Below are 13,134 nucleotides of genomic sequence, written 5' to 3'. Positions count from 1 at the left end.
GTATAACAAATATTTGAGCGCTCCACCCGCCAGGGTTCCAAGTAGAGATGGGCACGGGCCGGAATATTTGCTGTCAGCACGAACTCGTGCGGGCCTGGGCGTTCAGTAAAATTTCATAAAAGCACGAAAAGGCACGAAAAAGCCCGTTGCTAATACTAAAAATTTAGATGAGCTTTTGTTTTTATACAAAAAAAAAAAATAGTACATATTTAAAACTCTTTTGATAAGAGAAAAGCAAAAAAAGAAATATTTGGAAACCGATAGAAAATATATGATACTTAGTAGTTTTGTTTACATACATATCTGTACATAAAATACCTTCCACTTTTTCTACTTCCCAGAAAATATATTATAAAAATCTACAATAAAAGTTGGCTCTTTATTTCCGGGCTGGGGCGTGTCCCGTCGTGCCGGGCCGGGCCGGGCCGGGCCCCACTAAAATTCTTAACGTGCGGGCTGGTGCGTGTTTTTGAAAGTTGATTTTGCACCATTTCAGCCGTTTTCCGGCTATATTTAGCCGGTTGTGATAGCAAACAGCCGTAGAAAATTCAACTTAGCCGACACCTGATTTGTTAGCCGTTTTGCAAAAATGTTAGCGGTTTTTAGCCGATTTCGCTATTTGCTGTCTTTTATTAAAATTAAAATATATGTGCATATAAGTTTTCATTTTAACATATTTGCCGATCTAAAATCTACATATTAGAAACTGCTAGCCTTAATAATAATAATAATAATCCCAACGGTTTTTACCCTCCATTCCCGCCCATCCGCATGAGGGGCGCAGTCCGCATGACGTACGGAACCAGTATTTTCAATTTTTGGGCGAGTCACGATAGGCAGGAGTTTGTTAATTGTCGAGATCTAAAACTGTTCAGCTACAGAACTAAATTCATCAGCCGATTTTATGTCTATATTTTAATGATTCGTTTATTGAGAGAGGACAGTATCGATTTCTTAATGCTGAAAAGCGGATCTGATATATCAAACGTGCTGGAATGAGAGTTGAAATCCTGGCATAAGCAACGGAGTGGGTCGTGCAATTCAAAATTAGTTTTACAAGCTTTCAGAAATAGGGGGCAAAAGTGTCTTGATACCCGGGAGGGAACATTAAGGCTAACTTCGCCAAGAAGAAGCAGACTTTAAACTGAGCCTGTTAGAAGCGGACTTGAAATTGAAAAAAATAAATAAATAAAATTGAAAGAATTGATGCCGCTTATTATTTTTTTATGAAAGTATAGCTGACAAACACCATTTAAATCCAAATTTCATATTTTATTAAAAAATTATGAAAATTTTGAATTTTTTTTAATTTAAAATTTTAGTATACTAAAGTACAAATTTAAGGTAGCTGGCACTTACCGTTGATTATTGAAATTTTTTTGTTGGCGGTGTTCCGCATTTTTTCTCCATATAAAAAATTTTAGAACGTACTTTTTATGGAAAAAATTCGTAACACCGTTATAAAAAACAAATACGGAAATCAACGGTGTCCTAGCTACTTAAAATTTTCACCATATCATAAATAAATTTGAATGGACTACAAAACTGCATACATACCATTTTGTAAATATGCTGATTAAAAAGTTAAAAGTTGGTGAAAATTTTGCGCAAAGTCTGAAATTGATACTTATATGGTGTTTGTTGAGTAATCAGCTATATTTGCATAAAACAATAATAAACATTAAATAAACTAAATAAAAACAGTCAACGCTTGTGAAGCAAAACTCTATGGGAAGACACTACTTGTGAATCATTGTATCATGGTGCCAGCAGTTCTTATTATTGCTCTGAGACTGGCATGTGAGAGAGTGAGTAGGACATTAAAAACAGGAGTTTCGAATACAATTAAATAGTAGAATTGTTAAAATCTTAAACAGCGATCGGCTTGTTCGATATAAATTAGTTTGCCTTATCCTGAGCTTCGCCTGAAAAAAAAAATTCACCCGAAAATTTGTCATCCGCCCATAGTAAAACCATGTAAACCAAAAGTGATAAGTGAACCGGTTCGGCGAAAATGAAACTCATGATAAGGCTGAATGGCGTTTTCTTTTTTTCGAAATAATGTTGACCTGTTTTCATCAACCCTTTCACAGCTTCACGTGTTCATTTCTCTAAATATTGCCCTCCGACTAAGCAAAATACTTTATACTAATATAGCCATTTATCCGGACGAAAAGTAACCTGTGCAAATGTTACAATGTAAGGAATTTTTTTAAATAAAAAAGAAAACGCCATAAGTTGGTAATTGATCTTTTTTTTATATTTAAGTAATACAAACATGACTTCTGATGTACGTATAACGACAGTTTCTTTTGTTAAACAAAAATAGTTTGCAATGAATTTACTAAAAAAAAATAATTATTTTACTAGTCCTTCTACTTGCGATTTCTTTAAATAAAACGTGTGAAATTAAGTTGAAACCTTTTAGCCGTTTTTAGCCAGCCTAAAAAGTTCTGGCAACACTGTACACGAGCCTCTATACAGTTCAATGTATTCTTATGGACGCACTCAATTGAGTGTGAGCTTGAAAAAAGGCATAGTATGCATTTTAAATTAGTTTTTATTCTAAAATTCTGAAAGATATTTTAATTCTCTATCTTTTTATGTATCAACTGTGGCAAAAAGTTAATTAATAACGAAGATATTGGTCAAAATAAAAAGCTCACGCTCACGCTCACATTGAATTGTATAGCAGGCTTAAAGCTCGGAACACTTTGACGACAGCAAGCGACAAGCAGCATCTGTCAAATTTTAAATACACACGTTCTTACGGACACAATCATTTTGAAGACAGCACGACATCTTGGCTGCAGGACTGCAATTGTCGACGTCGCCAAATTAAATCTATTTCTAATTTTGCCGGCGACAATGAGTAGATGTAGTGCTGCAAAATTAAATTGTCGCAAAATTAATCACATATTCTTGATTGTTCATGTTTTTCTTATTTACTTAAATAAAAATACACAATTTGTGAAATAAATATACCAAAATGTCAAACTTTAAAATCAGCTGTTTGCTATGTCGCTGAGGTCGTCAAAATGTTTAAGAAGCTGGCTTCAAGGCGACATTTGTCGACAAAATGATGTCGCTGTCGTTACGTCGTGAAGTTGCAGTCGTCAAAGTGTTCCGAGCTTAATACATATGTATGTACATACGTCATCCTTTCCCTACAGTAATACAAGTTCAAATCTCCCATTGATACTCACAATAGTTGAATTTAGAAAGCCCTCCGCCCAGAAAACAGAAACAGCTTTGTTGGTTAATTTCAGAAAAAAATTTATCTTTTACCAATATTTACTGCAAGGAAGATAAACGGATTTAGATAAGTCAATTGTTGGCATTTCTTTGTCATTGAACACAGACAAAATAAGAATGAAACTACAACCTTGAACACAAACTAAACTAAATTATTTTAAAATGCCTGTGTAGGGGGCGCTATATACATACATATATGGACAACTTTTGGTTAAGTTGTTAGAGCTGATTTTCACTGTTCCATATTTTGACGACAACATTTGTCGACATATTTTGACACAACTTTATCTCCTTTATCCATACCTTTGCGGATTATATTATGGTCCAAAAAATGGACAGATAGTCGATTTAGCCGCGCATGTACACAAAAAACGAAAAATACTACGAACGAACGAACTAAGTAACGCTAAGAAAAAGTTTGACATGGTTTTAAGATTACTACTAGTCTTGCCAGATTTTTTTCCAGTCATACGAAGCAAATGCATAATTTGTCCCAAAAATACGGGATTTACAAAAATTTAACGGTAAAAATGAGAAATAAAAGATTTGCTTTAAAAGACCAACTACGAACCATATATTAAAAAAGGTGATCCATTTCAACGTAGTAATGCTGAGATTAGTTATAAGCTTATGATAAATTTCGTTTACAGTAAAACCCGCTTAAGTACCTCACGAAAAATGTTAGCTTAGTACTTAGGCGGGTTGGGTACTTAAAAGAACCCGCTTAAGTACCTCGATGCGGGTACTTAAGCGAACATAATTACTGATGCAGTTACATCTTCTTGTTAACTTACATAAATACTTGAATAACAACATTTAACGAAGTATACATAGTTTAAAACAAAAATCGTAGTATTATTTAAACACATAAACAAGTAAAGAAAAACCTTAGCAAAAAATATTTAGGGCAATGGTATGTAATTTTTACAAGAATTAAATTGTTTAAAAAGTCAAACATGGACATATTATTTTGTACCAAATTCAAAATTATATTGTTTGCCACTTATGTTTATTTATTAATTTTTAAGGTTTTTCAATGAACTAAAACGCAGTTCTTAAGCTTAAGCGAGTTTCACTGTATGTCATGACAACACTTTTTAATTTATACAAAAATATGTATGTATGTAAGTAAACATATAATTGACAAAACCATAAAAAGAAAGTAAGAGAAACAGTTGCGGTCAAAATAATGGCAGCAAAATTTAAAATCATGCTGTTGCAACTTATCTTTATTTATTTATTCAACAATTTTTATTGAGCTTGAGGCTGTTTTAATGAAAAACTTATTGTGGAAAAGCAATAATAATTTAAAAAAAAATCACCACATTTCTTCATCAGACTTCTTCCGGTGGGATTCGAACCGACGATCCCACTGACTCAGCCAGATGACTACGCACTGTGCTAAGTTCGCCTTGTGAACTCTTGTTGCTTTTTTCCACTATTTCATTTGTTAAGCCAACTACAATCAAGCGCAGCTATTTTAGTGCTATTTAAACTTGATCATGTGGTGGTTGGTTATGCTGGTTTTTGTTAATAATTCTATTATAAGAATGTTTAACTTTTAGGTGTGCTAGAAGTGATAGCTATTTCGGAACTCACCACTTTAGCTTTTAGGTGTGCTCATCCTTAAGTTATTTGTTTTTTTTTTTACTTATTTTATTCATTTATTGTTTATAATTTTCATTTGAAATATGGGTCAATCTACATCAATACCACATAAATAAAAGTTTTAAAGCTTGCAAAAAGTTCCCAAAAACCAATTAAACTTAAAAAAATGTTCATACAAATTTCGATAGTTTTAATTAGATTCCTTAGAAAGATTTCGAGTTCGCGGTTTAAAGCCCATTCAATTTCACTACAATAAAGTGCAAGTTTAAAGTCGCTATAAAATACAATTAATTTTTTAGATTCTTTTTTGTCAGTTTGTTTATGCATTTTATGGAAGAAAAATCGGAAGACCCTCCACAAAAAAAAACTCTAAAAAATCAAAGGTAATTTTTAGCTATATTTCTCTTACATAGTTGCATGCAATAATACTTGCTAATCACCTACTCGCAATAGCCGCGTTAAAGCATGATCATGTTGAGTAGAAGTTTACAGGTTGAAAATAATGAAATTGTCGAGAATACGGGAAAAATCTTGTCCCGGCGGAACATTTCAAAATTAATGCAACATACGGGACGTCCCGGCAAATACGAGAGATTTGGCAACGCTAATTCCTACACAGCAAAGCAATCAGTTGTTTTCCTTACTTCTATTGCATATAAAAGAATGCAACATTTTCTATATAAGTAGGTATCGATACTTTAGGTTTACGCATATTAGTAGTAACGAAATGACGGTTTTAGTATGTATGTACTACATATTATGTAGGTATCGGTACTTTGATGGTATCGGAACGTCGATAAATACTTTTATCATCGTACAGTTCTATAATTACCGTAATTAGCGCATATACAACTCTGAATTGACACAATTCATGGTTCTTCTCATTATCAACTCTGATCAAATCTTAACTCGAGGAGTACTCAAAAATTTTTATTACTGTACATATATACTGTGCGAGCGGACAGTTACTTGTAAGGGTGATTTCGTTTGCAAAGGGTCGACTCCCTGGTAAGACCTCCCTTCTCAGTGATTCGGTTAAAGGTCGACTCCCATACCCTTCGCACATTTAATACCGTGTTCGCAACTTTCGGGCAGACTTTCCCATCACAGCCTACCTGAAACCCAAGCATAAGAAAAATAAATAAAACCCGATTTGCAAACGGTCCCTCAATAAAAGCTTATTGTAATCGAACCCTGGACACGTTGAGTATACCCCAGCATTAGAGTAGAAGCACCGGGACAGCAAACACGCTTCGTGTAACGATAAAAAAATCAAAGCTAATGCCTATTGGAGAAAGGAGATTACAACTTGAAGGGGGTAATTGCTCATATTAAGTACAAGCAGTCAAATCTAAGAAAGCAAATAGTACGAAATAAACTTTGGTGATACCCCCCATGTTAACGTTATTTGAATTTACCTGAGCTCTTAACTCCAGTTAAGCTCTTGCTGGAAATGGTCTATTTATCACCGAGTCCCACAGTTCCCAATATATAACGATGAGATATGGACCCTAACGATTAGGCGTAGTTTGATTAAGGCCCAAAAATGGTGGCTCCTGTAAGTTTTAAAAATTTTGACTACCATTGTTTTCAAGATCAAGTTTTAAATTCCCTGCGACTGAATTTACATATACACGTTATTCCACTTTATGATGTGTCAAATTTTTAACGCCGTAAACTAAGCGACAACGAGAATTAAATATGAACTTCTTGAAAATCTGTGAGCATCGGATGCTACTTTTAAATTCGACCAAGCTTAATTTTAAATTTCAGTTGCCATGTGTTTAAATGTGTTAAAGGTAATTTTCTACTTTTCAAAATTAAATGCTTTGGTAATACTTCAGCGGTATACCGAGTCTTGCAGATAGGCGCCACACTTCCTGTGACAGTTGCTTCGAGCGAACGCTCCTTCTTAAGATTAAATTATCCCTGTGGGGAAAATCTCTAGTTTTGAATTGGTTCGCTTCTAGTACATTTAGAACCACTACTTGTTCGCGATAAATATCTTTTTCATGCAAACAACTGGCGAATTTAACACAGCGATGTCATAGGAACTGGAAATTGTCCCCGGCTACATTACATTTTCTATAGTTCAGAACCAGTCCTAAATTCGACATATGGGATCTAGTTCGCTTTGCACCCCATTTTCTATAGTTCAGAATCAGTTATAAATGAAAAAAGTAACAATATGTTTTCAATTTGTCGATAACAAAATTGATAAATATCGCTAACAGAGTCGATAAATATCGATAACAAAATCGATAAGAATCGACAACAAAATCGATAATTATCGATAACAAAATCGATGAATATCGATAACAAAATCGGTAAACATCGAAAACAAAATCGATAAATATCGATAACAAAACCGATAAAAATATCGATTATTTTATCGATAGGTCTCGAGAATCCCGAAAATCTCTAAAATCCCAAAATAGTTCCCAGATTGAGTCTCTGTGTCTCTCTCTATATCCTTTCCTCTTTAATTACATACCTCTATTTTAATCTTTCTTCCCCTATCTTCATCTTTGCCTTTATCGGTATCCTCATCCTTCTCTTTGTCTTTACTTTTATGTTCATCATTTTTTTCAGCTACATATTCCACTTCACATTTGCCCTCATATATATAAGTAAAGTGTTTACATTTACCTTAGTCTTCATTTTTGCCTTTATCTTTACGTATCTTTGTTTTTGTTTTTATTTTTACCTTTGCCTTTATCCTTTTCTTCATTTGTTTATGTACGTAGTCACCTTTACTTTTATTATTGTATTGGTCTTTTTCTAGGTGTTATTCTTTTACCTTTTGTTAGCAAATTTTTGTTAAATTAATACCATATGCATACACACAAGAAGCACTTGTTTCAGCCCCAACCATTTCTGTTGCACCATTTCCGTTGCATCATTTCCGTTGCATAAAAACAAGAAGTACTTGTTTCAGCCCCAACTATTTCCGTTGCACCATTTCCGTTGCATCTCTTCGTTGCATCATTTCCGTTGCAACATTTCCGTGTGCAATTTCCGCTGAATTTGCCAATTTACTCCCAACCAACCAACCGGCGCTAAAGAAGTTTCACTTCAAAAACTTTTTAATATACAACGCTTTTATAAATGGACTGAAAAGTAGAAAATAATTGGGGTATTCACACCGGTGTCGTAAGTGTCGTATTGTTGTATGTCGCAAACTTTAAACCCATTAAAGTACCGTCAAAGTCATAGTATGAATTTTTGCGGTGTAAAATAATAGTTGGTTGTCGTTTCAAGTTCTCTAAGCATTTATTTAAGCTTTTAAAGTTTACGACATTCAACAATACGACACTTGCGACACCTTTGTGAATCCCTCAAATATTTCTCACTCCCATAGAATTTGTTTTGGTAAGTTTTGATTTTGAAATTTTAGCAAATAATGCATATACATATGTATGTACATTAGGGTGGTACAAAAACAGTAAAGTCGGAATTGTAATGCTCTCACCCCCTAGGATTGTTCTATATCGAAAAAAGTATACCCCTATTTTTTTATTTTGAAATCAAAAATATTTAGAGGTCGCTCAAAGCGCGTATAGTTTTCCATGTATTTTTATATGGGGAAAATCAACTTTTCGTGTAAATGGTATGGAATTCTTGAAAATCAATATTTTTCGATCATAGAACTCTAATTATCTTCAACTTTCAATAATAATACCCATTTGTTTATTTAACAATTTTTTAATACTAACGATTTTTTATTGGTCGCCCCACTGAATTTTTCAGGGTTTTTGTGGGTTTTTGAAGGACCTATAAATTATAGTTGCGATGAAGAAATGGTTAAATAAACAACTGAGTATTATTATTGAGAATCTGCTGCAGAGACACAGAGTTATCCGATAGAAATATATTGATTTTTAAGAATTCTATACAATTTCTTCGAAAAGTTGTTTTTTCTCCGTACAAAATACAAAGACAACTTTGGGCACTTTGAGCGACCTCTAAGTATTTTTTGATGAGCATAAAAGTTCCGACTTTACTTTTTCACGTGTATTTTTGGACCACCCTAATGTACATACATACGAGCACCAATTAATTTCATTTCCAGAAATGGCGTGAGTGCCGCTTAAAAATTGAAGAGAAAATGATAAAGTTTAATATAAATAAAATAAAAAAATAAAAAAATTAAATAAAATGCAATCTCTAAAAAAACAGAAAAAATTAAAAAATATCAAAAAATCTAATAATAAATTTTTTTTTTCATAAAAAACTTATTGGTGCAGATCTGTAAAAAATGGAAACAGTTAAGAAAAGAAAAAATATCCAGTAATCTAGTTTTAAAATTTTTTCTCATAAAAAACTTGTCCTAGAACTGTCGAAAATGGAACCAGCTCAGAACTAGTTCGAAAGTTCTGCAAAGGTGGCAATTTCCACTTCGTAGGACATCGCCATGTGAAAAGAGACAGTTGAAAGCATTGCGATGTGATAGATCGAGAACCAGTACCGCCTCTTAAAGAGTTAGTCCTGCGCTAGTTCCGAACTAGCGCGATTTACTGCAAGGATATGTACGTAGTGCATAGGGCGACATCTACCTCTCAAATAAGTGTCTGGACACACAACATTGCAAGTTGATAAAAGCGTTGTAAAAATAGTCATTAAGTTCATTTCCACATGGCATTTTTATAAATGGCATACATTTTATGTAATTTCAATGCCTAGTCGAAAAGTTACAGAAAATACTTTAAAAGGCAAGCGTATTTGTTTTTAACAATATTTTGGTATATAAATAAAATGTTGTTCAAAAAAATAAATAAATAGCCAAAGAATTCCTTACATTTCATTGCTTTAAAATTAGAAATCGGTTTCTCTCTTTGCGCCAGGAAGCCATCTTTATACATACTTAAGACCCTCTCAGGTTGCTTCGTTTGAGTGTAGTATTGAAAAAACAAAATGACATATTATTTCAAACTGTGTAAACATACCACTATTTAAAGACTTAATCCATGGCTTAAATTACTTTTTTCACCTTCGCAAAAACTTTTACAGGCTAAGAATTCCCTAAAAGGAGTATCTTACTCGATGTCTTGTATGCAAATTGAGAAAAAATAATTGTTAGTTGTAGGCAAAAGCCATTCAACTATTCAAACTGAAAGTTATTTTCCAACACTACCAACATTCGCCAGCCCTCTTTTGAAATAAATTATACTCCATCAAATTATCGCAATTGGTACGTAATGACTAGGCGATATGCTGCTCTGTTTGTTGTACGAATTTCATGGGCATATCAAAAATTATCTGAAATAAGTCAACTATAATTATATTATTATTCTTACTCGTTTACAGTACAGTTTAACGAAGTTCCAACGTTCTGTAAAAATCTTAAAATCTTAAAAAATTCCAAAGTATTTTGTTTTTGTAAAAAATACTACACAAACAAAAAACATTTGGAAAAACTACCGAACACCGAGTTACCGAGTTAAAATTTATATGCTCAGTACAAATCAGTACGAATTTTGAGATAGCAGGACATTAGCGTACTGATTGAGGAAATGAAAATAATCAGTACGAGAGTACTGATAAAATTAGATTAGTCTGTCTGGCTACCATATGCATAATCCAATAACCGATAATATCAAATATTTATGAAAATCTATTTTATCAATAGTCTGAAACAAAAAAATTACCAATCAGATGGATGAAATGGTATTGTGTTATTAAATCAAACATAAAAAAATATGATGTATTATGGAACGAATTTCCGTCATCCCTTGTCAAATTTGATTTGTCTCCAAACCAAATTTGACAAGGGATGACGGAAATTCGTTCCATAATACATCATACACCCACCCTGTCGGAAACAACAACAACCAAAAAGGAAATAAAAAAATAAGTGGTTTATTGACAAAGGCGGGGGGATCTACCCGATCTACCCGATCTTCCCCCCCATTCCTACCCCCTGGCTACGCCACTGCTCGGAATGTATTTCATCATTAGACCTCTTCATTAAATTGAAATTTGGAAAATAAACTCTGCAAGACACCGCAAAAAATGCAATGCATGTATGCACATTTATATTCCGCACGTATAAGTGTATACATAGAAAATTCCTTAATTTTATTTACATATGTTTGTACATACGTATGTACATAAATACATATACATTCTTGGCCTTAGCTAAAATTAATAATAAATATTATATCGCATACCCCCTGATTCAGACTTTATTATCTCCACTATGCACTTCCATATTTGTAAGCGTAATATCGTCCTTGCATTACATCCTGCAGTATTATATGTTGTACATACTACGTATAATTCCAATCCAAACTGTTGAAATCCTAACAAACTATTTACTACCTTACCCGCTCCTATTAATGTACATATTTGTATACATATATATGTACACTTGTGTTAATATTTTAAAATTATTAAATTTTCGCGGCCTCTTAATGGTTCACCGTCTGTCCGTTTTAATCCCTAAACCTATGTATGTAGTATCTATGTATATGCATACTTAATATATTCTAAGTATGTTTTTCCAGAATCAAAATCCTCTTTGAATGTCTAAATACCTAGCTAAAGCACCATTTTGGTGCTTAAATTCAATCCTTTACTTTCAGGTAGTCCTCGTGAGCCGAGTACCAACCGATTTGATGACTCGCAATTAGTTTTACGAATGCATCGTGGACGTCCCTGCAACACCCCACAGCGAACCACCCTATCAGTGCACTCTATGTCATCGACGCTTAGTGTGAATAGTAATGGTGAAGATGGGTACATTATGTCACACCATCAAACAACCATTTCTCAGCCTCATACGCCGAAGCGCGCCACTTCGATGCGCTTACACCGCCAGCGACATGAAAAGATATCTATCAAGGTGTCTTTCCCCTCATCTGAAAACATGCTTGGTTCGCACTCAGCCTTGCCCAGTTCACCTCTGCCGTACTCTGCTTCCTTGATAACGACCGCGCGAGGTAAATCAGCACTTGGGAATGGGCGGGGCGCTTCATTTAAAACAAGTCTAATCGATATCGGAGAGACGACTTTTAACACAGAAGGCGGTGTAAGAAATTCGAGTGCTAGTACAACTGGCAGCCAGCGGGACCTAGAGTCGGATATAGGTAGCGACATCGGCAATGGGAGTAACTCAACAGGAAAGAAGCGCGGGTGTAAGCGAAATGCGAAATTCCAAGCGAAACGCTTTCGTATGGAAACAAAGGCGGCAAAGACACTCGCCATAATAGTTGGAGGTTTTATCATCTGTTGGTTGCCCTTCTTTACTGTTTATCTTATACGTGCCTTCTGCGAGGAATGCATCGAACCAACGGTTTTCTCAGTGCTCTTCTGGCTAGGCTACTGCAACTCAGCGATAAATCCGCTCATCTATGCCCTCTTCTCAAAGGAGTTTCGTATCGCTTTTGAGCGCATTATCTGTCGTTGTGTGTGTACTCGTAGTGGATTCCGGGCATCTGAAAATTTTCAAATGATTGCTGCACGCGCACTTATGGCGCCAGCTACTTTTCACAAAACAATCTCTGGCTGCTCCGATGAAGAGGAAGGCGGAATCCATTTTAGTTGATTTGTTGACAGCGTTTGTGTTTTGGATACTCCACAGCAGCGAATTACAAACGTGCAAATATAAATTGCCAGCAGCAGCCAAGAGCGCTGACCGGGTTTCTGCATTGATATAAATAAAGGGAGGTCTTTAGAGACATACATAATTAAACATCGGACTTCAATGCAAGCTATTATTAGTGACACATTTGCGTATGTACATACATACATTTTAATATACATACATAGTATGTATGTATATACATATACTTATTTACACAGAAGTATGCCCGTTTTCTTTGGTGTGCGCTCAGCCCCCGAAAAAAAAAAAACTGAAAATGCATATGGATAGCTATTGGTGCCAAAGATTGATAAACGATGTTGTTAAAATGGCAATAATTTTATAACTCTTAAATACTTATGTAGCAATATTCATGTGAATTAATATGTACTAAGGACTACATACAAATATATTTACATATGTATGGTACTGCTTTAATAAAACACTATGTATACATTTTGTATGTGTAAAATATCTAAGAACTTACTTATACCCAATTTGCCACAGAGTGAAGACGAATTCGAAACGACGTCTAAACGAAGTCGTTTTTTCCATACAAACCGCAACGTCGTTCCTACGTCGTTTTTCCTCATCGAATCGAAGTCGTTACGACGTCGGTTTGGTGAAGTCGTTTAGGTGAACTCGTAACGACGTCTTTACGAAGTCGTTTGGCAAATTGGGTACATATG

The 13,134-nt window shown here is 34.4% G+C and overlaps 1 protein-coding gene across 3 annotated transcripts in view; it reads left to right on the top strand.

The window, feature by feature from the left end:
* LOC118751969 (octopamine receptor Oamb) overlaps positions 1–13,134 on the top strand; it is a gene marked incomplete at its 5' end in the record, with an annotated part of 43,209 nt that overhangs the window by 8,377 nt on the left and 21,698 nt on the right. The window contains 1 exon segment of one of the 3 annotated variants that reach the window (XM_036486795.1): positions 11,448–12,409. Within the exon segment in view, the coding sequence (XP_036342688.1) occupies positions 11,448–12,409 (962 nt within the window). 3 annotated transcript variants of the gene reach the window in all.

This window comes from Rhagoletis pomonella, unplaced genomic scaffold, assembly GCF_013731165.1.
Source record: "Rhagoletis pomonella isolate Grant_MI unplaced genomic scaffold, Rhpom_1.0 Rhpom_scaffold_01132, whole genome shotgun sequence".
In the NCBI taxonomy this organism is placed as follows: domain Eukaryota; kingdom Metazoa; phylum Arthropoda; class Insecta; order Diptera; family Tephritidae; genus Rhagoletis; species Rhagoletis pomonella.
Note: the sequence above shows the minus strand (reverse complement) of the source record. Positions and strands in the feature narration are given on the sequence as shown.